The sequence below is a fragment of the Peromyscus maniculatus genome, chromosome 23 (assembly GCF_049852395.1).
Source record: "Peromyscus maniculatus bairdii isolate BWxNUB_F1_BW_parent chromosome 23, HU_Pman_BW_mat_3.1, whole genome shotgun sequence".
NCBI classification, from domain to species: Eukaryota; Metazoa; Chordata; class Mammalia; order Rodentia; family Cricetidae; genus Peromyscus; species Peromyscus maniculatus.
In genome coordinates, this window is record NC_134874.1 from 12,494,026 (window position 1) to 12,521,786 (window position 27,761).

General features: G+C 51.7%; 2 protein-coding genes across 8 annotated transcripts in view; both read right to left on the bottom strand.

The window, feature by feature from the left end:
* Nucleotides 1-1,233: 1,233 nt before the first annotated feature.
* On the bottom strand, nt 1,234-11,258 carry LOC102922733 (2'-5'-oligoadenylate synthase 1A-like). Its single transcript, XM_015997080.3, has 6 exons — nt 10,976-11,258; nt 9,159-9,447; nt 6,237-6,421; nt 3,214-3,446; nt 2,383-2,536; nt 1,234-1,812 (listed from the first exon to the last, which is right to left on the bottom strand). The coding sequence occupies exons 1-6, from the start codon at nt 11,156-11,158 to the stop codon at nt 1,708-1,710; spliced, it is 1,149 nt and encodes a 382-aa protein (XP_015852566.1). The 5' UTR covers nt 11,159-11,258; the 3' UTR covers nt 1,234-1,707.
* Nucleotides 11,259-17,172: 5,914 nt separating this feature from the next.
* The window catches only part of Rph3a (rabphilin 3A), a 77,306-nt gene continuing 66,717 nt past the window's right edge, over nt 17,173-27,761 (bottom strand). For 4 of the 7 annotated variants that reach the window (XM_076561344.1, XM_015997055.3, XM_042267733.2 and 1 more), the window contains 8 exons: nt 27,031-27,105; nt 26,039-26,148; nt 25,215-25,341; nt 24,252-24,308; nt 23,518-23,672; nt 22,506-22,587; nt 19,705-19,801; nt 17,210-19,046 (listed from right to left, as the gene is read on the bottom strand). In XM_076561344.1, coding sequence (XP_076417459.1) covers nt 18,916-19,046; nt 19,705-19,801; nt 22,506-22,587; nt 23,518-23,672; nt 24,252-24,308; nt 25,215-25,341; nt 26,039-26,148; nt 27,031-27,105 — 834 coding nt within the window. In that variant the 3' untranslated portion in view covers nt 17,210-18,915. Of the gene's footprint in view, nt 19,047-19,704; nt 19,802-22,505; nt 22,588-23,517; nt 23,673-24,251; nt 24,309-25,214; nt 25,342-26,038; nt 26,149-27,030; nt 27,106-27,761 lie in introns of all 7 variants that reach the window. The other 3 variants (XM_076561345.1, XM_076561343.1, XM_076561341.1) reach the window with 1 other exon arrangement.

The following is a 27,761-nucleotide window of genomic DNA, read 5'->3' on the forward strand; positions in this document are numbered from 1 at the left end:
ACTAGACATCATTAATGTAATTCTTGACTTTATATATTGTATATACTTATTGGATAGTTTTTCTTGTATTAGTTATAAGCTTTTTTTAAATTTTAGACAAAAAAAGGGGGAAATATGGTGATATTGTGTTCCCCAAAATATTGTGCACTCTAATAAACTTATTTGGGGTCAGAGACAGAACAGCCACAATATTAAACACAGGATAGGCAGTAGTAGCACACGCCTTTTATCCCAGGGAGTGATTCTTTAATCCCAGGGAGTGATGGTAGAAAGCAGAAAGGTATATAAGGTGTGAGGACCAGAAACTAGAAGCTTTTTGGCCTGGTTAAGCTTTCAGGCTTTTGAGCAGCACAGTTCAGCTGAGATCCATTTTGGATGAGGACTCAGAGGCCTCCAGTCTGAGGAAGCAAGACCAGCTGAGGATCTGGCGAGGTGAGGTACTTGTGGCTTGTTCTGGCTCTCTGATCTTCCAGTGTTCACCCCAATAATTGGCCTCAGGTTTGATTTTATTAATAAGAACTTTTAAGATTCATGCTACAGCCTGGGACATATAATGAGACCCTCTCTCAGAAAGAAAAAGAGGAGGAGACACACACACACACACACACACACACACGAGAGAGAGAGAGAGAGAGAGAGAGAGAGAGAGAGAGAGAGAGAGAGAGAGAGAGAGAGCTGACACTCCTTGTGATTTACTTAGTGCACCAGATGTTCATAATCACTACAAACAAACCACGTTTCACTTCAAAGTCACCATAGTCACAAATTCCATGCACTTTTTATTTGCCATGCACATCCTCAAACCCCAGCCTGCATGTTGTAGCCACGGTGCATCTTCACATGCAATGCTCACATTCCCAGATCCCCTTGGCCATGTGCAGCTGCAGAACAGCTTCTGAGTCACATGGGGCAGGTCTAGAATCTTGTCTTGGGACATGGACATAAGGAACCAAGGATTCCTGTCTCTGGTTTATGTACAAGTGACCTGGAGGGATCCCCAAGCCACCCAGAATAAAAAGCTGTAATGATTTGGAATAAGAAGTGTGTAATGTAATGTTCTGCTCTGTCCACGGCTGAGTGCTCGGTGCCTGGACTCATGGGGAGCATGTAACAAGTGCTCAATAAATGCATCTAGTTGAACCACAAGTGTCCATACACACACACACACACACACACACACACACACACACACACACACACACATGCCTATACATCTATGACTCTCACACACCCTCATGGCATCGACTGTGGTTTATTGTTCATCAGACATTGGACAGAACCTCCCAACAGACACCCAGACAGAAGTCAAGCTGGAATTCTTCCCTCCCCTTCTGCATCTCTTGTCCCCCAGGCAACACTGTCAGAGGATACAGCTGATGAAGCAGGCTGCGAGGAAGGCTGTCTGTGATGGGACAGGGTGGAAGGGTAGGTGGGCCAGGGTCAGAAGCCTGGAGTCTGACTCCAGGTTGGACACTCCCTCTCTGGGGCCTTGGCTGCATCCTGACCTCTCTGGTCAAGGCCTGCAACAGAGGAGCACATCCCCCTGACTCTGGGAGCCTTCTGGGAAGGGTGCTACTGAGCTCACAGGAGGAGGCATGCTCCATTCTCATCCACCTGAGGATGGAGGGAAGGCAGGGCACATCAGGTCTACACTGCAGTCATCCCAGCACGAAGGCGGGAGGATGGTGAGCTCCAGGCTAGCCTGTGCTATGCAGAAGCAGCCCTTGAAATAAATAAAACAAATAAAAACAACAAAAATAAACAGACATTGCGAAAAAAATGAGTCTCCTGGTGTGGTACACCAACCTCCGTCTGCAATAGAAAACACACAATCATGTCAGGAGCCCACATTCTTATTGGGAAGGGGGTATAAATGAGTGTAGTGGTCCTATTGGTCCTATTACCCATTAAATAGACTCACGTGGACTGATCTTCACATGTCAGTGTGCGGGCACACCTGTGTCTGTGAGTGTGAGTGAGTGAGTGTGTGTGAGAGTTTGGAAATGAAGGTGGGTATATGTGTGTGAGTTTGTGTGAATGTGTTTATGTGTTGTGTGTGTGTGTGCATGTCCACTTGTATAACAGCACAGAGGTGAAGCTCAGAGAAAACTTGGATAAGTCGGTCTCTCTTTCTACCTTAGGGTTCTAGGGATCAAGCCCAGCTCACCAGTGTTGGCAGCACATGCTTTACCCACTGGGCCATCTTGCCAGCCTGTGACATCTCTGAATGCTGCTAAAATGGCTGGAAAACAGGGAAGCAGCTGGCTTTCCTAGGAGTGTGGAGTCCTGTAGCTAAAGATCACATCTTGGTGAGAGTATTCACCAAACAGATGGAGTGACCTAAGCTGTGTGCAAGGGGACAGGGTGATGACGGGGTCTTACCTGAACATCCCAGGAGCGCACTGGGGAACCATCCTTGTTCTTAAAGCATGGGTACCGAAACCAGGCCTTAGCCTCTCCCGCCAGTCGCCCCCAACCATCTGAGTTTGAACCACCCACGTTCCCTGTTGGGTCAGCAGGGTCCAGGATCACAGGCCTGCAGAGCAACATTCAGAGAGGGAATTGACCAGCTGTCCGGGGTCCCAGGTGCCACTGCCCAGGGGCAGTGGAGGAGCCCGGCAGATCACCCCTAACCAAAGTTTGTCCTGAGTCCCTGCCCCACAGCATAGAGCAAGCCTGGAGGACCACTTGCCCATGACCTGGAAGGCCTGGGTTCCAATCCTCTACCCTTTAGTAGCTGTGTTTCCTGGGGCAGGTCCTTCAGCCTCTCTGATCTGTGAGATGAGGAAGAGTTCAACCTGTCAGTCTCAAAGGATGAGATGTGAGGGCTGAACACAACATCGGATCACAAAAGGTCCCTACCTTGGGCAACAAGTCTACTGTATTGTTTATAGTTCATTGGTCCCCGAGTTGGTCTTCAGTACCTAACAGCCCTTATGACTTTTGTTACTGCTGGAATGTCTTGGTTCCCGCTCCATGTACTCCCCTTTTTCTACTGTTTGGGTTTGGACAAGGTCAGAGCCTTGGTCTTATCTACAGACAGGAGAGCCCAGGGTTGCAGGTCCTCATGTCAATCAGGGGCCAGCAGGACAGGGCCCAGCACAGTGACAGGACAGGAGATGCTTCAGTGACACAGGACCCCACCTCCCCTTTTCCACACTCCTGCAGCCTGGACCCCGTGGTGAGGAGCTGGGCCATGTGGGGACAGGCTACCTGGCTCTTCTGAGCTGTCTGTGCAGGTAACTGGAGATGTCCTGGTCTTGAAAGTCGTAATACTCTGTCCAGTAGATTCGAAGCTGCCTGTACTTGGTGACCAGTTCCAAGACTGTCCGGAAGCCCTGGGCTGTGTTGAAATAAGGGGCTTTACTCCCACATTCCCAGGCATAGACTGTGAGCAGCTCCAGGGCATACTGGGGGGGCAGCGGCTTCCCCAGCTTCTCCTTACACTGAGAAGAGAGAGACAATGAGAAAAACAGGCTGGCAGCTGCTGTGGGGACCACTTTTCACGGGGTCAATTCAACTGCCACCTGATGATGTCATCACAGGTTTATGGGCACACAGCTATACCTAGTCCTTTAGATTCAGTCTACGGACCCTCCTGTGCTACAGCCAATGGTTGAGCGGTTGAGATGGAGATTGTGTGGTCCACAATGACTGCACATTTATCAGTAGGCACAGGAGGAATCATGACACTTTGAGTGACAGCCAGGGAATGAGGGTGGGGGCGGGATAGTAATGATGCTCACTCTTGGAGGTTTTATTACAGGCTCTGAAATAACTGGGGAGGGGCCAGGGAGACTGCTCAGTGGATAAAGTGTCCCTCAGGCAATCTAAGAAGTTTAGATCCCCAACATGCACCCCAATGTCTGGTGAGGAAGCTGACTCATAATCCCAGCTTCAGGAGGTGAAGATGGGGGTCCCCAGGACTACATGAGGATTCAGACCTGATGACTCAGCATGCTGTGGTTTCGAGCATCAGACCCTGCCTGGATATACAAGGTGGAGAGTGACTGAGGACCTGGCATTGTTCTCTGGCCTGCACATGCTTTTGCACACACATATAAACACATGCACGTATGCTCCCGTGAACAGGGATAAACACACACAGACTAAAAATCCCAGACTATAACAAGAAATAAAACGTTTAAAGAGATAATTGCATGAAGAGTCGGGAAAATCAACGTGATAGAAAGGAACATGAAAGATTTGCCATGGGAGAAAAAAACTCAAAGACACAAATGAAGCAGCAGCCAGAGAACAGTGAATTAGACATGGCTGAAGAGAGAGTTAGCTGACTGGAAAGTGGACTAGAAAAAAAATCAATTAGAACAAACATAGAAAGTCCTCCTTCCTCTCCGGTCCCCTCCCTCAGCATCACCCTACCTCATCACCCCCACTTACCCCTTGATTCTCTCTCATCCCCTGCCCCCTCCCTCCCTTCCACCCGCCTTTTTCCCTTTCAGTTTTTTTTCCTCACCACTTGTGCCAATTTTTTTCCCCTTTTTGTCAACCTGACACAAGTCGAGTCATCTGGAGAAGATGGACCCACAAATGAGAAAAGGCCTCCATCAGACAGGCTGTGGGCAAGCCTGTAAGTTATTTTCTTGATCAGTGATTGGTGTGGGAGGGCCCAGCCCATTGTGGGCAGAGCCACCCCTGGGAAGGTGGTTCTGAGTTGCTTTTAAAAAGAAGGCTGAGCAGTAAAGGGGCATCAAGCCAGTAAACAGTGCTCCTCCGTGGCTTCTGCTTAAATCCCTGCCTCAACTTCCGGGTCCTAGAGAGTAGACTACTGCTGGGACACACCTGCCATGTTGATCTTTGGCAGGATAGTGGAAGGATTTTGGAACTTTGGGTTGGAAAAGACATTGAGTGCTCAGAGCCTAATGGGCTGTTTGTGGAAACTTGGAAGATACGAATGTTGACAGACAGGCAGATGACAGAGGATGGTGTGTGAAGTTTCAGAGGGAAGCAAAGACTCTATCTGGCTGTTTGTGTGAGATCTTTGAATTAAGGATCATAGTTTCTCATGAGGTGGGGCTGAAAATCAGCTCTGAGTAAGAAGAGACCTGCACCATGGAGGCCAAGTCTTCTGGAAAGGGTTTCCTCATGGTCACACACAGAAGCTGTGGTCCAGGGGCCCAAGACTGCCTCTCAGGGTGACAGACAGACCTGGTGATGTGGAGAGGTCTCCCAGGTGGTTCTATTTTAGTCCCTCTAAGTCTGCAGGATTGAAGGGGTCATGGAGAGCAGCTGAGGCCTGGCACTGAGAGAGGCCAGGAGAGGCCACAGGAGAAAGTGCAGCCTCAACTGTAGTGGAGAACCCTCTCAAACACTGAAGGTCCCCTGAGCATGAGACCATTGCCAAGGAGAGCAGAACATGTGAAGAGAGCTGGCCTGAGCCTGTGAGACCAGCTGTGTGCTGTGGATGGCAGAGACGAGAAGAACAAAGGCCAGGCCCTTTGGAGCTCAGAAAATGGTGAGTCCCAGATATCAGATACTTAGCTTTTGCACTGTTGGACATTGGTTTTGTTTGATCTGATTGTGACTGTGCCCTGGTTCTTTGCTCTAGGATAAGAGTATTGAACTTGTGTTCGTAATTTTATAGGAGCTCACAGTTGAGAAGCTAATTTTTATATGTGTTTGAGTTTTTTTTAAACTTTGGGGCTTTTAAGGGTATATTGTATTTTATAATGTGATATAGACATGAGATCTTAGGGATAAGCAAGAAAGGAAAGGTTATGGTTTAATGGTGGTCTGTTTGCGCATCAACTTGAAAAGCAGTCAATTGTGCTGGTTAGTTTTGGTCCACTAGACACCTGGTAGAAGGGACCCTTAATCAAGAAAATGCCTCCATCAACTGGCTTACGGTAGTTTGTCGGGGGCATGTTACTAATTAATGATTGATGTGGGTGGGATCAGGCAACTCTGGTTGATGCCACATCTGGGAAGATGACCCTGGGTTGTACATGAAAGCAAACTGAGTGAGCCATGGAGAGAAAGCAGCGAGAAGAATTCCTCCATGGTCTCTGCTTCAGTGACTGACCTTTCTTCCTTTAGTGATGGACTGTGTGACTGGGATGTGTGACCTAATAAGACCTTTCCTTCCCAAGAGACCATTGGTCATGTGATAAAGATACCATGTCAATAGAAAGCAAACTAGAACACCCCTTCTTTTCTCTGGCTGTATCCACCCCCTGTATAGACGGAGCTCATGGCAGATGGGCCAGATGCCATACCAGCTGGTACCAGTGTTTGACCAGGCGGATGAGACTCTTCAGCTTGGTTGGACGATGCTTCAGGAAGTTTCTCTGGAGCTCTGTGAAGCAGGTGGAGAACTCGCCCTCCTTCCTCAGGGAGGTGCACTCTCTGATGAGCTTTCTGTAGATTTCAGGGTCAGGTTTGCCGTAGATGCCAACATGACCTGTAAGGGAGACTTAACTCCGTTAACACTCCAGCCCTTCTCTGAGGGTCTTTGGTCTATCTGGGTGACAAGCTCACAGGCTGTGGGGTTCAGGGAATAGAGCAGAGTTTTACCACAGCAAGCCTCACTCCCCATACAGCCATGTGCCCATCACCCCTCAGGACTGCAAACACCATGTAGCTCTGGAAAGTCCTGCCCCCAACTGGTCCTAGTGTGGTCCTTTCCCCACAGGCCTGGAGACAGCGGTGGGAGGAAACAGCATTTTATTGTCACACACAAGAGAGCTGCAGGGTCATTGCACTGTTGGACATTGGTTTTGTTTGATCTGATTGTGACTGTGCCCTGGTTCTTTGCTCTAGGATAAGAGTATTGAACTTGTGTTCGTAATTTTATAGGAGCTCACAGTTGAGAAGCTAATGCAGGGTCATCTAATGATGGCCACCCATGCTCTGGTGTCCAGTGTCTTCTGCATGGGGCTTGTCGTGTGTGTTGTATGTGTGTGTGTGTGTGTGTGTGTGTGTGTACACTCCTGCTTGTGTCAGAGTTTACCATGGAGCAGTCTGCTGCATCTGTTATCTTGTATCTCCTGCTTATAGAGTCTCTGCCCTATTTTGTGTCTGTATTGTTTGTGTTCATGAAAAGTTATACACGTATGTTTTCAGACAAGAGAGGACACTGGTGTCTTCCTTTATACTTTGTCACCTTCTCCCTTAGAGGCAGAGTCTCTCTGTGAACATGGAGCTTGGCTGGCATCCAGCAGGTCACAGAGATTCTCCTGTCTCTGTCCCCATAGTTCTGGGGTTACAGATCCATGTGTGGCACATTCTAAGTTAAGTGGGTGTTGAGGATTTGAACTCAGGTCCTCACACTTGTGCAGCAATTGTCTTTATCCGCTGAGCTGCCTCCCCAGCCACTGTGTGTTTCCAGTGCATGGTTTTCCATAATGTCTAACTTAATATCATGTGGTTTTGATTGACCAGGTTCTGAGAGCAACAAGATGTGGTGGTGGTGGTGGTGGTGGTGGTGGTGGTGGTGGTGATGGTGGTAATGGTGGTAGTGGTGGTAGTGGTGGTGTGTATGTCATGAACTTGTAGAGGGGACGGGCAGCCGGCTAAAGAATACATGTGGGGTGTGTGTTTGTGTTTGGGTGCATGTGTACATTTGAGTAGACAGGCAGCAGGCTGTGCCTTAGGTATACACAGGTGCACAGCCATGGCTGCAGCAGGCCATACCATCAGTCTTTGGTGCTGGCACAAGGCAAAATCACCTACTGATGGAGTTGGGGACACGCCAAGTCATGGAGTGACCCAGGAAGGTCTCTCATGCATATGTTTATTTTCAATTTCTGGGCCTAGGGCACTCAAGTAGGCCTCATTGACAAAATCATCTTAGGTAGGGTTGTGGCGGGGGTCCTCTCTTGGGCTGTCCCCCACACTGTCATTTCCCAGGCCGTCCTTCTGAGATGATACTGCTTCCCCACTGTAGAGGTGCTGAGGCCGGGGAAGTCCATTGACTTCCCATGAGGCCGCCCTCCCAGCTCATTTCTGGGTCACCCCCTCTGGCCCCTCTACTCAGCAGGGCTCTAAGCCCCTGCAGCTGCCCACAGCATGCTGCCCTGCTCCTGCTCCCAGGCTGGCCTCTCATTCCCTGCTGCCTGAGACTCTGCACTGTGTCCATGGCTCTCCTAAGCCAAGGGCAGTGGCCTTGTCTCTAAGTTAATAGCAGCAGTTCTCATAGTGGCCAGCAGGGGGTGCTGTGCCCCCACTGTGCTTTCAGGATGTGTTCATGAGTGTCTTTGGGTAGAGTTGGGCAATATGTAATTTTGGAGACACACTGTGTGTCAGGCCTGTGTGAGATCTTTACATAGAGTTTCATTTAATGATTAATGATTTAATAGGTGTGCAGGTGGGTAGGGTGTGGTGTGGCTCTGTTTCCTGTTTTCCTGAGGCAGACAGCTTCAGGAAAATTCTGCATCCTGCACAAACCCTCCCACAGGCACCCAGGCTTCTGCCCAGGTCTGAGGTTTCCCATTCTTTGGGAGAAAATGCATCAGTTATTAATATTCTTTGAGTTCTCTGCTGTCTCATGTTTAGAAAGAGAAAATCCACACCCAGCCTCAAATATCGCTGGTGAGCCGAGGGGTCATCTAAGGGGCCTTCATCCCCTCACTGAGCCAGCTTGCTACTTAATGTCCTTCTCTGATGGATTCTCACTCCAGCTCCCAAATTCTAAAGTCCCTCCTCCCCAGCTCAGTTTCAAAGAGATGCTCTGTTTGGGAGAGTTTCTCAGTTGATAAGGGTTTTCAGTTCAAGAATAGAAGGTGTGGGCTGAGGAGATGGTCAGTGAGTAACGTGCTGTCACAGAAGCGTGAGGACCCATGTTGGAAGCCCAGGACTCAGGGAGAAGCTGGGAGTGGTGACTTAGGATTGTAATCCCAGCACTGGGGAGGGGAGACAGGAGGGTTCCGGGGCTCTGCCTGGTCAGCCAAGATTAATTGTGGAATTCCAGGCTGGGGTGAGAACAGGTCTCAAAAAAGATGGATGGCCTCTGAGGTGTGTCAGTCATGGTTCATGATCACACACACACACACACACACACACACACACACACACACACACACACAGAGAGAGAGAGAGAGAGAGAGAGAGAGAGAGAGAGAGAGAGAGAGAGAGAGAGAATTAGAAGAGAGGAGGAAGGAGGCACTCGGAAGGGCCGGCTGAGGCTCTGACTGGCTTACCCAGGACATCATAGGCTGGCAGCACATCAAACTCCACCTCCTGCTGGAGCTGGGGGGAGCTCAGTTTGAAGCTGAGTACCCGGGGGTAGGGCCACCATGAACTCTGGACCTCAAACTTCACCCAAATATGTCTCTCTCTCTGAAACTTGTACAGCTGTTTCTTAATTTCCTGGATGCACTTTCCCCGTTGCTTTAACTGATCCTCAAAGCTGGTGAGTTTGGTAAGGAACACCACCAGGTCGGCGTCCGACCTGCCCTTGAGAGCAGTTCCTTTGCCCGAGGAGCCGCCCTGAAAGACAATGATGAGAATGACAAGTGACAGGCAGAGCCTTGCCCAGCAGTCCAGACCCTCAGCAGCCTAGGGGGCCACCACCCAGGGTCACAGACGGATAGAGAATAGAGAAAGCCAGCACATATGCAGTGGAATACTAGTCAGCCCTGAAAAGTGAAATCAGGATCAGTGTAGGAAAATAGATGGTTCTGGATCTCCTCATGGTTCAAGAGATAAGCCAGACTCAGAATGATGAACATCAGCGTTTATCTGTGGGGTCTAGAATTAAAATGTCTATGAGAATGAGTGTGTGTGTGTGTGTGTGTGTGATAGAAGGGGGGCTATGTGGGAAAAGTGGGGGAGGCGTCTAAAGAGTGGGTCATGAGGGAAGACAAAATAGCACATTTTCCCTCATGTGGGTTCTAGATCTCACTGCACACAGGTGACATGCAATCAGAGAGGGACCCTCTAGGCGAGGTCAGTGTCGGGGGCAAAGGACGGGATGGTAGTGGGTGGGAGGAGACTGTGAGTAAATTAACATGGACTTATGAAACCGTTGTCACGATCCCCATTGTTAACGTTGCCAGTTGGTAGACTGTGCTCACATGACATCACATACTTGTAAGAAAACGGCCTTACGTAATATTTAATAACAAAAATCAGCAAGCAACAGAAAAAAAATTAGTAAAAAGAGATTCACATCTGGAAAAGAAAATATTTTAAGAAGAAGCACTCATGCTGAGAATAATCCCTCACATGAGTCCCAGCCACGGTTGAGTGGTCATTACCAAGTGTCCTGTCTGGGAATGGAGAGGTGGCTCAGTCGTTAAAAGACCCTGCCATTGTTCCAGATGTCCTGAGTTTAGTGCCTCCATGCGGGCCAGCCAGCTCACAGCCACCTAGGTAACTCCAGCTAAAAGGGATGTGACACCCACCCTTCAACTCTGAGGGTGCCTGCACTAACACATGTACAACCCCCATCCATAAAATTTAAAAAATAAATAAATAAAATCAACTTTAAAAGAAAGAAAAAGAAAACAACTTTATTTCTGCAGCTTTCCTAGTAAATTAGGTACTGATGAAGTCCAAGACCCTGAACTGAGCCCAGTGATCATCCATCAATCCAGTCACCAGCATATGGGGTTCTGTTCTGTCCTCTGTGTCACACCTAGTCTGCATGTCCTATGCCAGGATGAGGAGGTGTGCAGAGAACCCTGGGCACAGAGATGGTAATTCACTCACCCAAGGTCACACAGCAGTGCAAAGGTTGAGCCCCCCATCCACCACTCTCCAGAAAACTGCTTCCCCGAGCTTGGCCTCAGTCTCCCTGACTCTGAAATGGATGTGACCTGGGCGGGTGGAACATAAACTGTAGGGGAGGCTCTTTTTCTAACACAGATGAGGGACCTGGGGGCAGAACCCACCACACCACACCACACAGCTGTGATCAGAGGTGAGGAGACGGGATCAGGGCTGCAGCCTGGCTCCTGAGGGCCCTCTCCCACCCAACCCGGGTCAGCTGGGGCTGGGGGGGGGGAAGGCTCACCTTCACCACCTTGGAGACCCTCACAGGGTGGGCGGCGTCTTGGAAGCAACTCTCCTTCAGGAAATCACACATGATATTGATGATGGCTTTGACATCACGACGGAAGCAGGTGTCGGGAAGGAGGTGGTCCTCTATGAACTTGTCCAGCTCCCAGGCCGGGATGCTGCTGAGTCCCTGTCCCATCCTCCCTGAAGCTTTCTGCAGCCCAAGATCCCGTGTCTCCCCCTTTCCCAGAGCTGAGCTGGATGCAGCTGCTTTTCACTTTCGATTTCCCGGGGAGGGCGGGGCTATGCAAATCACCCAGACCCGGGCAGCCAATGGCTTCGGGGGCTTCTCACAAGGTCCACCCCCTTACCCCCCACCCCCAAGCCTAGGTTTCCTTAGAATCCTATCCAGAGAAGAATTCATCATGAAACAGCTATTTTTTTTTTCCAGGGTTTTTTCAGTTTCTTCTTGTCGAAAACCAGCAGGTTTTAAGAGCAATCTGTACGTGTTGAAAAAAAAGGGAAACCAAGTCAGGAAACTGCAGAAGGCATCGATTGGGTCCTGAGCCTGGCTTCTAGCTCCTGCAAATGTTTTGGAAGAACTCTGTGTTCTTTTCTTAAAAAAAAAAAAAAAAAAAAAAAAACCACGCTGTAACTTTTAGCTTTGATCTTCCTTTAACTCTGGACCCGCAGTTCTAGGAATGCAAGAAAATTCTTTCAGAAAGCCCAGAGTTCCCAGAAGGCCTCTCTCCTACTCATATCCCCTTCTCCTTCCTCTGTGGCCCTGGAGAGGTAACCCATGGCAACCCAAGAGTAAAGCACAGGCTGTACCACTGAGCTCCCACAGTTTTAAGGCAGGGGATGAGGCACGATTCACGGGATGGGAGGGGGGACGGGACAGGTCAGCACTGGAATAATACAGTGAGCTATCTGCCAAGGCATGGCGAGGTTGAAGTTCGTTCAGCCTTTGGGTGGCACGGGTCCCAGATGCCCACGCACGTAGCCACCATCTAAAGCGCCATTCAAAGCAGTTTAGGTGTCCTGCAACCCCCTGCCTCCGCCTCTTCATCTCTTGTTTAGACTTTTCACTTTGCTGCGGTCTTACTTTGAGTCCAAGGCTGGACTTGAACCGGTGGTTCCCCCACATTGGCCTCCTCAGTGCTGGTGTTACAGGGCTGGGCCACGGGGCCTAGCTGTACCCACACTTCTCCTAACTGGCTCCTCCGTGTCCTCTGCATTATGTATTGACTCACGCCTAAGGCGAAAATGTCACCACAGGCGCTGAGCCTGTTGTCGCCCTAAAGTCTCGTTATTCAGTGGGACTCTAAGCTTATCGTGTGTGTGTTTCTGTCAGTATACAGATACGGACCCATGAGAGGGTGAAGAAAGTGTAGAAAATCAACCCTGTGGGCTGGAGAGGGGGGTCAGTGCTAAGGCATTGTGGGTATTGTACAGAGAGTGCATAAATGTACGCTCAGGAGCGTGCGCGCGCACACACACGTACAAATAAAAATAAAAACGACTCTGGGTTTGCTGGTGCACAACTTTAATCTCAGCACTCAAGAGGTGAAGCTGGTGGATTTGGAGGCCAGCCTGGTCTACACAGTACATTTTAGGGCAGCCAGGACTGCAGAGTGAGACCCAGCTCTAGGAGGGCAGATCTCTGACTGCTCTCCCAGGGAACCCTGGGTCCATTCTCAGAAACCCCACGGCAGCTCATAGCCACAGACACACCTGCAGAGACACACACAGAGAGACACACAGTCACACATACACACACAGAGACACACATACAGACACACACACAGACACACACAGAGAGACACATACACACACACAAGACACATACACACACACACACACACACACACACACACACACACACACACACACCATTAGTCAGGATCAACAGAGGTGATGTAGCGATGACTGTGACCTCTTGCAGGAGCAGAATTGCCCTTTAATCAGAATACCGAAGGAAGTGTCTCTAGTGGAGTCTATGTCCTGGGGCACAAGGGGCCTCCGGTTTTGTAGGGTAGAAGCGGGACCCTTGGGTGACAGATTTCATCTGCAGACCTATTTTCTGCTTTCCCACGCTGGCAAAGTTTGGTGGCATCCTTACCACATTGGCGTCCCTGTCCTAACCGTCCTCTGAGATCAGCGCTATATCTCTTCCTTCAGGGAATCTCTCAGACTGCCCGAGGCTTCTAGGTTATTAACCCTTCACATACCCCTAAATAAACAAACAGACAACCAAGAAAGAAAATCAGCCTTGCCCATGGTCCCGGGAGTCCAGCACCTAAACGCTGATGCAGGAGGATGGATAACTGGAGGCTGGGCTGGCCTGGGCTAGACCACAACTGGCTTCACTGCAGAGAGTGAGAAAAGAAAGTTGCAATGGATTGAGGAAATGAATGGGAAAAATGATCCTGCCTGAGGCTATGGCCGAGAACACGCTTTTCTGGGTGGTAAAATTACCTTCCCCTTAAAGACACAGGAGCAGGAAACTGTGTTAATGGTGGCTGTGTTACTCCAGGTCAGAGGTCAGCCCTCAGCAAAATGTGTCATCTTTAAAAAAAAAAAAAAAATTTTTTTTTTTTTTTTTTTTGGTCAGCAAAGTATAGTGGTGCACACCTTTGATCCCAGCACTTGGGAGGCAGAGGAGGCTGGACCTCTGTGTTTTCGAGGCCAGCCTGGTCTACAGAGTGAGCTCCGTGACAGCCAGAGCTCAGCAATGAGACCTTGTCTTGAGAAATCAACACCAAAAATTTTTGGGTTTTGTTCGCCACCATATAGATGCTGGGAACCGAACCCAGGTCCTTTACAAGAACATCCAGGGCTCCTAACCACTGAGCCATCTCCCCTCCCCCCCCCCAGGTACAATCGTCTTGGTCTCACTGGGATTCTTCTTGGTGGATCCTGAGGGAGCTGTGATGCTGAAATCCCCACACAGAGGTGCCAGGATGGGACAAGAGACCAGCTGAGGGTCCTGAGCAGATCTGAGTGAGGGCCAAGCTAATTATACTTTAGAATATCCTATTACATTTATGTCACGTGTGTGAATATGGAGGTCAGAAGACAACTTGTAGGTGTGGCCTCTCTCTCCTCCCACCATGTGGGTCCCAGGATCAAACTCAGGCCATCAGGCTTGGCAACAAACACCTGTTCCCTCTGAGCCTTCTCACTGACCCTTTTTGTGGTTGACCAGGTTCTCATAGTCACATATTCCAGGTTAGCCTTCAACTCACAGCAAGCCTCCTGCCTCAGCCCCCTGAATGCTGGGATTATAATGTGCCACTATGCCCAGCTCATCTATACCTCTCCCACACCCTCCGGGGTGTCTTAAAGAGATCTGATGTGTCACTCAGCCCAATGAAGTCATTGCCCCTGGCCACCCTGACTGAGCCAGGGAGTGACCAAGTCACAAGGTTTAACCTTCTTAAGCTACATGTTCAGCTGCTCCTGGGGACACACCGCTGTTCCTCATGATCTCCTTGACTTAGCCTTCTCTCTGCTCGGCCTCTGTCTGCCCTGATGGGGCCCAAACTCAGCTCTGCCTCCAATTCCCACTCAGGGTAAGCAGGGCCTGCTGGAGGTCAGAAGCTCCATGGACAGCTAGACTCTCAGCCTGCCTCCTGCCTTGTGCCGCCTCCTGCTTTCTCTTCCGGCCTCCTGGGGGGAGGGTGGTACCTTCTCCAACTCAGGAGCTGCTTCTTGGATGGGCACTGCCAGAGCCCAAGTATAGGGGCAGGCACAGGAAATGACATTTCCGAAGCCCCTGCCATATGTTAGGGGTCCTCAGGGATAAGACACCTGAAATGCCCCAGACATGCTCCAAAAATGCTGATGTCAGAGAGAGGGAATGAATGCCTGGCCAAGGTGACAGGAAAGATGTCAGTGGCGTGGGGACAGCATTTCCCTACCACATCAGTTCACACAGTGTCTGTCTTGATTGAAAGAACAGAACAATTATCCTGTTCAGGAGTTTCAGTGTGGCTAGAGTTTTCTCTCTGAGTCCCGCCAAGTCCCGGCAGTCCCTTAACCCACTTATATAATAAACATACAGATGCTTATATTATTTAAACTGCTTGGTCATTAGCTCAGGCCTACCATTGTCTAGCTCTTACTCTTATATTCAGCCCATTTCTATTAATCTATACTTTGCCACGTGGCTCGTGGCTTACTGGTATCTTACATCTTCCTTGTCCTGGCGGCGGCTGCAGGCAGTCTCTCCCCCTTCCCTTCCTGTTCCCTCAATTCTCCTCTCTGTTAGTCCCACCTATACTTCCTGACTGGCTACTGGCCAATCAGTGTTTTATTTATTAACACATTTGCCATACAGAGCATCCCACAGCGTTTCAGTGTCAATGAAAACTCTCAGCCTGTTGGGCATGTCCCAGGCTAGGGACAAGGGTCAGCCATTTTCTGGATGGAAGTTACGTGTCTTTCATGGTCTCCCTCGGCTGCCTGGCAGTGGCTGTGTGGAGCACTGTGTTGGGAAGGATTCAGAAGCCATTTGTGGGCGCTGTAGTGGGTGCTGTATTGGTTAGTGATGTCTGCCAGGAGCCCTGGGAGAGGGTGGGTCAGAGCCCTTTGCATGATCCCCATTTGCCCCTTGTCGCCACCTGGTGGCCAGTAGCTGATCTTCAGTAAATGAGTTGATCTGAAGGCGGCTGTCTTCAGTCATTATGGAGGTGGGAATTGGCCAGCAAACCGGAAAAGAGTTTCTAATCCACACTGTTCCCAGGAGTCAGAGAGTCCTTTGGAAGGTGAAGAGAGTGTGGGTACTTTGAAAAGAAACTTCCTAGATGATTCCAGGAACTTGAGAAATTGTCCTGGAAGAACTTGGCCTTGGGAGGAACAGACCAGCTTAGCAGGAAGTGGCTGGGCCTTCCTAACAAGTTACTCTTGTCTTTCAGTGACACAATACAGCGGGGTTAAAAATCCTCTCGAGGAGCCAAGCGTGGCCATGCACACCTGCAACCAACCCGAACATTCTAGTGATGGAGGCAGGGGATCAGGAGTTCAGAGCAAGCTTAGACTGCCCATGGAGTTCAGGGCCGTCCTGGACTGTATGAGACCCTGTCTAGAGGGGCAGGAGAGATTTTTCTAGATTTATCTGGCTTTGGGGATCATGGAGAATGTGGAATGTGGGTCTGTCAGTGAAGGCTCCGTGTGAGATGGAAGGTGGTAGAACACAGGGTGGTATTAGACGGTCTGTACAATCCTTCGTTGCTGTCACTGTGTGACTGAGCAGTAGGCTGGGAGTCTGGAGGCCCAGGTCCCTTCCATCCCTAGCTTCCGTGGGTCTTTGTTTCCTCAATGGATGGACTGAACAGCCTCTAGTGGTGTGTGTGTGTGTGTGTGTGTGTGTGTGTGTGTGTGTGTGTGTTGTGTGTGTTGTGTGTGTGGTGTGTGTGGTGTGTGTGTGTGTGTGTGTGTGTGTGTGTGGTGTATGTGTATATGTTTGTGTGTACATGTGTGTAGCTGGTCAGAGGTAGACAATAGTGCCTTTCTCTATTGCACTCTTATTTTTTTTGAGGCAGGGTCTCTCACTGAACCTGGAGCTCACTGATGGGGCTTGACCAGGTGATCAGTGAGCACCAGGGCTTCTCCTCCTCCTGCCTCTCCCTCCCCGGTGCTCGGATTATGTCCCACACCACCACGCCCAGCTTTATGGCGCGTGTGCACAGGTGAAGTGGGTGGAGCGTTGGGCCATGACCTGCTTGTGGGGGTCAGGAGAAGCGTATGTGGCGTCTCTTCACTCTCTGCACATTTGTGTGTTCTGGGGATTGAAATCGGGTCTCCCAGGCTTATGCGACAGGAACCTTTCCCCTCTGAGCTGTCTCGCTGGCCCATAACTGTCTCTAGGGATCTGAACTCAGACCCTCATGGTGCCAGGCAGGCAGGCAGGCTCTTTACTGGCTGAGCCATCTCCCAGGATCTCAGTATACTTGGTTCCACAGCTGTTAGCATTTTCTCCAAAGATAGGAGGGTGCAGATGAAAGTATGCCCCCTGTTTGGTGGGCTCCTACAACCTGGCTTCTAAGAAGATGGGGGGGTCCCCTGAGTTTCTTGAGCCCATCTGCCTATGCTCAGGATAAAATCAGACAAACAGCCCCTCTGCTGAGTTCCTTCGCTGCACCCCGATAAACTGCTTGTGTGATCCCCCAAGTCAATACATGTCATGGTAGGAAGGCAGAAGAAACGTCTAGAAACCAGTAAGGAACAGAGGAAGGACGGCCGCTTTCCCAGATATTCCTACTTTATTTTCTGGCTACATCAGTGCAAAGTAAAGGCAGTGGGCATTGTGCATGCACCTGGGGGGGGGGGGCAGGGGAGGGCGTGTGTTCTACGTGAAGGGGCGGGTGCGTGAGTGGGGGGATGGCGTCGTGGCGCTTCAAGCAGGCTGCATTCCGAGACCAGAGCCAAAACCAGCATTAGGCTTGGACGACACAGCCAGCATGCTTTCTCCTAAGGGCGACCATGACAGGAAAGTGGGCGGAGCGTGGCGGGGGGGCGGGAGGGGGACTAAACGGAGAGTCAAAGGTTGGGGGAAGGTGGTAGTGGGGGACTGTCGGCCACTTTGGAGCAGGCAGAGAGCCTGATTCTAGAAGAGAGCCATTTCAGGGTAACACAAGAGTCCCTGAGGGCAGGGGGACATCCCAAGGGACATTGGAAGGAACAAGCAAGACTGAGTTGGGAATGAGAGTTTTTAGTCTTGATCTGACACTGCCTGGGGGGGCGGTGATGGGGCTGGGGACACTGACGGGGAAAGACTATCAAAATGGGAAAAACTAGACTTTCTTCTTGTGCATGGAAGACGGCCCGACTCCAGCCTCAGAGGCACATCCCTTTGTGATAGATTTGTGATAGACTAAGAGGGTCCTGGCCTGCTTAGAGTTCATAATACTGCTACTTGATCGCCCCCGGGAACCTTAGGGAAAAGAGAGAGAGAGAGAGACAGAGGTGGCTCTGAGTGGGAGGGGGGCGGTTCCTTTGTTCATGGCCGAAGAGTAGAAGAAGGGAGAAGCGTGGGGCCTGGGAGGAGGTCCCCTCAGATCCAGAGCTCTGTGCCCATTGGGGGAGCCAGGGACGAGGAAGAGATCCTGGACCTCAAGGTATCTACAGTGCTAGAAGAAGGCTGCCATGCACCCAGGCTGTGCCCGCTGCAGACCCCAGGCCCAAGGACAGCCAGGCATGCCAACAGGAGATGTCACTTGAGAGGTGTGGGGCCCAGGTTTATCCAGCTTGTGAGGTTGCTGACTAGGCTGGCGAAGGGGCACCGGCACGGGGGGGCAGGGTGAGGCTCTGTTTCGCATCCTCCATTGTGGAGGGAAGAGTAGAGGAGAGACCATAGGGCAGAAAGAGCATGAGGGAGGGTGGGTGAGGGGCAATGGTTGGGTGGAAGATGAGCCAGCAGAGGGTGGTGCTGGGAGAGAGAGAGAACAGGAGGGGGGGGGTACGGGGGGGAGGTTAGTTTTCCTAGGAAGCAGGTGGGCATCTTCCTGGAGGAAGGGGTGCAGGCCCTCTGTGTATTCTGTGTGTCTATTTCCTGGTGTGTCTAGAGTCAGGGGTGGGTCTGTTTTGTTCTGGAGTGTTTGGGGGAGAGGGCGGGGGACCGAGGCGGCCTCGATGTACAATTTCTGCCCCTGAGCTGGTCCTTACAGCCTCAGGGTCTGCCGATGCCCAGGGGGACACGTAGACAGGACACAGGGCATGACCTTGTATGTGTTCAAGACCAGAGCAAGCCCCTTTGTAAACATCTCTCCACTCCCACCCCACCCCCATCCCAGGGACCAGAGAGGGCTCGCAGACAGACCCTGCAGCCCAGGGAGCGGGTCTTTGGCAGCAGTCTGAAGTGGGGGAGGTATCAAAGGCTCAGGGGTAGCAAGGGCGGCTCTGAGAGGGGCGACCAGCTGGGGCGGAGAGGGGGGGGCACTGGGGCACTAGGTCCTAATCACTCGACACGTGGTTCTCATTCTGCAGCTGGTGCCAGCGTTCGATCTTCTTGTCCTTGTTCTTCAGACATTCGTACCAGTGTTTCAAGCGCTCACCTTTGGCCGAGATCCCCAGCTGGCAGCCTCCTGGGGATGAGCAGAGGAGGGAGAGAGGGGCAGGGTCAGTGGAGAGGGACACGGTGGCCACTCACGTCCCTAGACTCGGGGGTATAATTGGGAGAAAGGCAGTGACAGCCCCAGCCCTCCCAGCCTTTGCTATGTGACTGTCATTATTATCAATAACCCTCTGAACTATGGCTCCCTGCTGCAGCACCTAGCCAGACCCCCTACAATTCTTGCCCAGCTTCTACCCTTTTCTGTACCTGTCTCCACATACCGGGCATTCACTGTCGATTCCCCAGGGGTCAGTTCCATCCTTATCCCTGCCTGGAGTCTCTCCCTGTACCATGCTTATGACTCTCTATCCTTGGCCTCTGGAAGGGCTGGTGAAGTTAAACCCAACATCTGGAACTTGCATAATGATTAAGGGGGGGGGAGGGTGTCCCTGGTGCCTGCAGAGGATACACTCTCTGCTCTCTTGGGGTTCAGTTATTCTGCTATGGGTGTGTACCCTCATTCATTAAAGGTGGGACCAAAGTTGGGACCCTGAGTCCCAGGTTAGCCCGGAGCCTACAGAGCTGCTGGAAGATGGAATGGTATGAACGTAGCCTCCCCTAGGCCTGCAAGGCGTCCTCTCTGGGGGAGGCCAGATGAGGGGGGCTGTCTCCAGAGCCGGGACACTCACCGATGTAATCGTTAGATTTGCCGATGTCGTAGTCCCACACTGAGATATCCAGGGACTTTTTGGCCAGGTCGCTGTGCTTGATGTCGTAAAAAAACTCCTGTGAATAGGACAGGGGAGGGTTGAGCAACAGTCCCAGGAGCCTCCAGCAGAGGCAGAGGAAACTGAGGAGTCCCTGAAGTAGGGCATTCTGGGAGCAAAGAACCCTCCACCCCAGGCCTGTCATCCCCTTTCATCAAACACTCCTTAGGACAAGAAATCCGGGTGGCACTTTGGCAGCAGGCTCTGTTTGGTACTGGGCAGTCGCTGGTCCAGGATGGTGAATTCAGCCCTTCTGGAAGCTTCCTGAGAGGGCGTACCTCAGTTAGCATTTAGGGATTTACAGTAGCCCAGCCTTTGTCTGGTTTTGCTTTTGAGACAGGGTCTCACTTAGCCCAGGCTGGCCTGGAGCTCAACTGTGTAGCCCAGGCTAGCCTCAAACTCATGGACGAGCCTCTTACCTCACCCTCAGCCACCACTGGGCTTAACAGTCTGTTTGTTTGTTTTTAAAGCAACTCTTCAGCCGACTTGTAAAGTCCAGTCATGTTCATTGTTCAGACAAACAAGGAAGGAAGCCATGACGCGTTATCCATCACAGCCACCCAAGAACAGCCACTGTCAGGGTGTGCCCATGTGCGTTTATACTGATGTGTGATTTAAAAACAAACAAACAATGAATTCTAAATCCACAGTTTTGAGGTTTCCTTTTTGTACTTTGTAACCTATGTTAAAAACCAACTTAGCAGCTGGGCAGTGGTGGTACACACCTTTAATCCTAGCACTCGGGAGGCAGAGCCAGGCAGATCTCTGTGAGTTCGAGGCCAGCCTGGTCTACAGAGTGAGATCCAGGACAGGCACCAAAACTACACGGAGAAACCCTGTCTTGAAAACAAAACAACTTAGCACATTTCTTAAAAATATTTCATGTGGATGTGATGGTTCATGCCTCTAATTCAAATACTTGGGAGGCTGAGGCAGGAGGACCACTGTGAGTTCAAGGCCAGTGTTAGCTACAGAGTGAGTTCCAGGCCAACCAGGGCTACCAAGTGAGACCTTGTCTCAAAACAAACAAACAGCAACAAAACAAATGAATAAAAGTGTCTTAAATGTCATCATCTTAAAAACACCACACGCGGGTTTATGTGTGTTTGCATGCCATGGCTCGCACGTTAGAGGTCAGAGGACCCCTGGTGGGATGCTCCTACCACGAAGGCCTCAGATAGCAAATGCAGGTTATCAAGCGCCCCAAAGGCTCATTACTCACTGAGCCATCTCGCTGGGTCTACATAGCCATTTTCATGGTGACATTTAATGGCTGCCAGGCTATAACTTGGTCCCTCACAGTTGGGTGTGTGGGCTGCCTCTAGTTTTCAGTCATTAATGCCACCACCAGTGGCATCCACGGGGCAAGATCACTCCATCCATCCATGATGATCCATTTAGGACCATTTCCAAGAAATGCTTTTCTGACCGCTGTGTATGGTGACGTCAGGTGACCTATGAGCGATCTGGCTGCAGGTTTCTTAAACTCAGAAGTTCGTACTCTTGCTGTCTCAGAAAAAAACTCACTAAGGCCACAGGAAGGAGGGTCTGATGGGATTTTTGTTTTGTTTTGTTTTGAGACAGTGTCTTGGGGTCTCGCTAGGTAGCTGGGGGTGGCCTTGAACTTCCAACCCTCCTGCCTCAGCCTCCCAGGTCTGCACCCCTTCCCCCCGCCCCCCCCCATTTGTATTTCTTATTTGTGACTTGTCCAGATTCTGAGAGAAGGTAGGGCAGGCTGCAGTGTGGGTCTCCTGAGTGAGTTTTTGAATGTTGGCTTTCAAAAACCATCATAAAAAAAAAAAGTATCATATATCTCCTCCCACTCCCCGCTTGCAAAGCATGGTAGAACCCAGTATTAGCAAACTTATAGGCAAGGCCAGAGGGAGAGCGCAGGGGTGGGACAGCCCAGGGGTCCAGCTCAGCCCTGGTCTCCTGGCATCTTGAGAATGTATTTTTCTCTTTGCTTGGGCTTTGAGATGGAGACTGTCCAGGTGGGAGAGCTCACAACTCTGCTCCTTTATTCTCCTTATTCAGTCGTTCACCAATGGGACAGACACCTGCATCCCTCCCGCCGGGCTGGCTTACGGACGGACAGGTAATGGAGAAGTAGGGGTTCAGCATGAGATGGAGGGACAGATGACTCTGGAGACATCGGAAAAGGTTGTGTGGGGGGGGAGGTCACACTTATTCTGTGTTTTGAGGCATGGATAGGAGTTTGTCAGGGAGGAAAAGGGGCATGGGGTGTTACAGCCACTTAAGAAGGGGATGGTACTTTCAGAATAGAGTTTTCTGCTCTTCTATGGAGGAGGTTATAGGCCCGGAGGAGGAGCCAGGAGTCTACCGCCATGGTTCAGATGTGACATCCCATGGTCCGAGCCAAGGTGGGGGCCTTGAGAACACAGAGGAGGGAGCATACTTGAGGACCCAGTGCTCAGTGGGATTCGATGGGAGGCTGTGGAGGTGGCCGAGGGGGCCGCTGCCCTCATTCATGTCCACGCAGCTCAGGAAAGACCCTGGGGGTGACTTAGTTCAGTATCTGAAAACGGTGTTCTCAAGCTCCGGGCTTTGTGACAGGGAGTCTGCCCCTTTCCTTTTGACATAACTCAAGCCAACGGATAACAAAATGCTCTTTTGAGGTGACATGGAGTATCCTGGAAGGGGTTCATTCCTCTCTCACAGGCAGGAAGTCTCCACCAGTATGCCAAAGAAGGAGGCAGACTTACCTCATTAAACTCAGGGTTCAGCGTTTTCTTTTTAATCTGAGTCTTGTGCTTGGCTTTCTTCCCCATGTCTGGTTTCAGCCAGCTGGGAAGAGACACCCACGCATCAGAAAGTGACCCAACACTGGTGACACCTTGGATGGGGGTGGCCCTGCTCTGAGCACCTTGTGTCATCCCGCTGTTCAGTGCTATCCACTGGCTTCCTGTGACCTCAGGGGAGAGTTTAACCTCTTATGGCCCCAGTGTCCCTGTGGTTGGATCCTGGCTCCACCCAGCTTCCTCTCCCATCATGCTCTTGACCACCACTTCCCTACCCTCCTCTCTACCCCACGGCCTTTGCACACACCACCATTTCCACCAGCCAGGAAGCTCTTTCTCAAAGTAGGGCACAGTGCCTACCACACAGTAGGTGCTCAAATCAGTATTTTCTGGGTGAAAACAAGTACTTTTGGGGGCAGGGTTTGACAGACACTAATGATCAGAATGGCTGAAGAACATCCCACCAGCCAAGTCTGCTTACGCTCTTAGGGTATTTTCTACAGGAGTGAGCAAAGAGGGCTAAAACCCTCTCGGGGTGGGGGCATCTGATTTCAGTGGTCACCAGTGGGGCAGCTTTGACAATGTTGCTGGAATAACCCCGAGTCTGGGATACTTGGGGTGTTTCTATAGTGAATTTGAATGAAGTCACATTGCTTCTTTGGCAGTGGAGATCTGAGCTACTGGGGACATGGGCAGCTGACCCCTGGGGTCTGTAAGTGGCATCACTATGCCGATCACTCTAGGAAGGGGCAGTTACAAGGGTTCCCATGTGGCAGGCATCACACTGGCTGGCTTGCAGCCTTATGTTCAGTCTGCACTGGGCATAGTTTAGCTGTGTGACCTAGGGCAGACTCCTTCCTTCTCTGGGCCTCAATGGTTAATAGTCTAGAGGGGTCTCTCATCCTCATCCTCCCTCTCCCAGGGTTTGAGACCCCCCAGAGCCCCTCTTATCTCCCATGGGTGCTGTTTGACTCACAGCTTGACGAAAGGGTCTGAGTAGCCATTGGCATCCATGGCGGCCAGGTGAACACAGCGGATAATGCCCACAATGAGGCCGCCCTGCTGTGTGCTGTACATGAGGGACACCAGGATCTTCCCACGTTCCTCTATATCACCGATTCGCTCCACCTGCTGTGTGTGGCAAAAGGCGATGTGGGGATCAGAGATGTGGGTGGTAGTGGTGGGAGGTTGCATTGGAGGGCGGGAGAGCCAGGGCCCGCGAAGGGGTCGGTCAGCACCATGGACAGCGGATGCCTCTGGCAGCCCAGGGGCATGCCCTAGGCTAGGCTCACACATTGGGCCGGAGCTCAGCTTGAGTCAGAAAGGAGCAGAGCCCTGATTGGAACATTCATTGTAGCTGAGCTCCATCCTGGTCACTGACCTTGGCAGACCCTGGCCCTGGTCCCTGACCTGATTGGCCGCATGTCCCCACAAAGGGATGAGCATGCCACTCTTCTCATCTGTAGACCCAGCAACAGAAGCCATGGGAAGTAGGTCCTGGAGACATGGGTGTGTGAGAATAGGAAAAGTCCCCTCTCCCTATGGTCCTATGACCCTGGGGATGAAGGACAGTCTCCCTTCCCCCCATGAGCCAGGAGGTCAGTGATGGTGGGATAAAGAGAGAGGAGGATGTGGGAGGAAGAGAGGAGGAAAGTGGTCCCTGGTAGTCTCAGCAGAGACACCGCCACTTCCCACCCGCAGCCAGCTCACCTCCTCCTCGTAGAGCGCCATGCCACGGGCTGACCCAGTGGTCCCTGCGCGCTTCATCTGTGGGAGGAGACGGAATGGGACGGTAACCCTGAGGCTCACCCCCCTGCCCAGGGAGGACCCAGAGCCACGACGGGGGGGATCTCCCAGCTACACCCCCCACACACACACACTCTCCCAATCACCAATGTTTACACAGCATTAACTGTCAAGATGAGGCAGCAACCATGTGTGAGTTTTACTGCATCCTCCAATTTACAGAAGAGGACACCAAAGGTCAGAGAGGACCCGCAGACTGCCCAGGTGTCGGTGAGCCCACACATAAACCATAAGTATTCATTCACTCAGGCTGTGTAGTTCAGGGCTCTTGGGGTCTGGCTTACTAGATGTTTCTCCTGTGTGGCTCTGGGGTCCTTCTGATGGACCCCAAGGCTCTGAGAAGCATGGCTGTGAACTATGGGTTAAACTCAACCTCCACCCCTTAGAGATGAGGACAGCTGGGAGGAGGGGACAGCATCAACAAGTCCCCTGTCTGTCCTTTGCAGTGAGGTAGAAGGAGGCGATTCCTCAGACACCTGCCGACCTGGCTACCTCTGTGTCTTGGGACAGCCGTGTCCACTTTAGCCAGACAGGCATTACCCAGAAGCTGGTGATGATGAAGACATGACCATCCTGTCCTGACCAGCTGGATTCACCAAGTGAGAATGAGAAAGAAACCTGAAGAACCAGCTGCCACCAGACAGGGTCCCAGTGAGATGCCTCATGTCCAGGACTGGCTTTCGAGACTCACTATATGAGCCACACTCCCAGCTGGCTGGAGAAGCTGGCTCCCTGCTTCTGGGTGACCCTGGCCATGTGCTCCCCACCCTAAGTCGGCCCACCTCCGCCTGGTACTCTGTACTTCCACAGCCCCTGCCTGATACCCACAAAGCCTAGCAGGAAGGCAGCAGGCAGCCCCTGGCTCACCGGGATCACCCGCTCGAGGCAGATGTTGAAATTTTTCCTCTGGTTAGGCTTCAGTTTTTTGAGTGAGAACCTGGTCTCACCAATGAACTCATTGTGGCCAAACTTGTCCTCGTCACACACGGAGATCCTGCCGCAGAACAGAGAGAAAGAGCAACAGATACTGAGCCCCTCTGGGCACCTGAGTGAGAGGTACTGGGCGTGGCCTCGGTTTACCTGCAGCCTGGTGAGTGACTCAGTTCACAGCCTATGCCTCTTATGATCCCAAGTAACCACTGCTCACACAAAGAGCTAGAACATTCCAGTGCCGGGGGTCTTCAGTCAGGGTCCTTCCCTAGACCCTCCCTTGCCCTAAGAGACCCACTCTTCCCTGCAAGGGGCCACACACCTGCACTTGATCCCGGGTAAATGGGATCACACAGTGCACACCGCCTGGTCTTGAGACAATGGCTTGCGACGTAGCCCAGGCTAGATCCAAATTCACTTTGTAGTCCAGGCCAGCCTAAGATGCCTGAGCCTCCTGCCTCAGCCTCACAGTGTTGGGATGCACAACCCTGCCCTGCGGCTTCTTCAGCACACCACGCACGTGAATCTTAACCATGCCCGAAGCTGTGGGATCTACATTCACACACAGTGAGGGACAAAAACCCCTCAGTCTGTACTGAGCATGTGCAGATGGCTGCCATGGCTGCCTGGACAACACAGGCTGATGGCTGTGAGCACCTAGACAGGGAAGCTCCCACCTCACCCCCCACCCCCCACCTCCTGCTGGAGTCCATGCTGTTTTCTAAGGGCTGGTCCCACCCTCCGCTGCCACCTGCAGGCACCTGAGCGTCTTTCTCTGCATGTCCTCCTCCGTGATGCCATGGTACTGCAGTGTCTCGTTCCACACGGGGTTCCGCGTGTTGCGCAGGGTCTTCGTTCGCAGCTTATTGGACTAGAGCCCCAAGAGACAGACAGGCCGGCAGGCATCCATCAGCAGAGACAACCTGGAGACCCTCCTCGAACATTCCCTTAAGTAAGGAAGCTTAGGCACCTCCCGTGGAGACAGACACGGCTTACAGCAGAAATGATGCCACTCATTCTGAGGCAGGGACATGGGGATGTCTCCCGAGTCCTCAGGAAGTGTCCTCCAGGCCCAAAAGTCCTCAGAGGGGACGGCCTGCCTTTCCTCCTCCCTCCCACAGCACTGAGAATGGAACCCATGGCCGTGACGCAGTAGGCAGGTGTTCTCCCCCTGAGGGACACCCCCCACCCCAAACAAACTTAAACCTCAAGATGGAGCACACTACGTGGCTCAGGCAGGCCTTGAACTTGTGACCCTCCTGCCTCAGCCTCCCCAGTAGCTGGGGTCATAAACCTGTGCCTTTGAGTTCAGCCTTTTAAAAAAGTAGCGAAAGTTTTTCATTTTACTCCAGGCGAGAAGAATACACCCACAACCACAAGAGGAGGCTGGATGGTCCTAATTCACACTAAGGTGCGAATGAACGATTGGGTTTTGATGGGCAGCAAAAGTCACCAGTGGGCTGGAGGAGGAGGAGGTACCATAGCATCACTAGCCAATCACAGCCAGGGGTGGGCATGTCTTTAGCTCAAAGACATTGATGGGACAAAGTGTGTGTGTGTGTGTGTGTGTGTGTGTGTGTGTGTGTGTGTGTGTGTGTGTGTGTGTGTGTGTTTGCTGCCCTGCTGGGCTCCGGGGTTTTTTCGGGGGACCCTGCCTCTTTCCCCACCGTGAGAGCTTTGCCTGTCATGGGATGGGGCGGGGACTTGGGCTCTGAGGGGAGGAACCTGTGCAGCACCCGGGGCCGCTGTGTACCTTGCTGGCGCCAGGCAGCAGATGCAGCTTCACATACGGATCTGCCAAGCCATTGGAGTCCATGGGCTTCAGTCCCTGCAGGAGGAGAAGGAGGCACAAGACGGTCAGCCGCAGCAGGGGGTGGCATCCGTCTCACCCAGTGGAGACAGAAAATGACGCTGACATCAGGCACAGGGTTTAACAACATACCACTCCCTAGCTGTGTGGCCTTGGGCAGCTTTCTACGCCTCTCTGAGCCTGCTTCCGTGCTGTGGGATGGAAGAGTGGGGTGGTTCCAGCACAGTTGCCCCTGGCTGTTGTAAAAGGGATGGAGAGGGCACCCCAGCATAGACAGCAGAGAGGTGTGGCTGGGGACGGAGACACTCCTGAATCCAGGGCCCAACCTCTGCCTTCATTTGAGGCCTCAGTTTCCCCCGCTTGGAGGATGAGGCTCACACTGCCTGTCCCCCCTCAAGGCCAGGAGAAAGTGACTTCAGCGTCATTTTCTGAGATGAGTTAAGCTGGCCTTGTTCACCTGAGCAATGCTCAGGGTTTTGTGACTCAGACACTCTCTCCACCCACCCTGGCTAGGTAGGAGTCCCACCTGTGACCTCAACCTGCCCATCTGATTGATGGGGCCAACAGTGTCCACAGCTCGGTGGGGTTCAGGGAGTTATGAATGAAATCTTGCCTTTGAAGATGCGCCTCATATATCCAAGGTTGTAACCCTAGGCATTAGCTTTCTGGCCTCA

Coding starts and splice junctions, on each gene's coding strand:
- LOC102922733 (XM_015997080.3), bottom strand. CDS start 11,158: ATGGGACAGGGACTCAGCAGCATCCCGGCCTGGGAGCTGGACAAGTTC. Junction 3,447..6,236: donor TCAAACACTGGTACCAGCTG/GTATGGCATCTG, acceptor CTCTCTTCTCAG/TGTAAGGAGAAGCTGGGGAA. Junction 1,813..2,382: donor TGCGCTCCTGGGATGTTCAG/GTAAGACCCCGT, acceptor TTTCTATTGCAG/ACGGAGGTTGGTGTACCACA.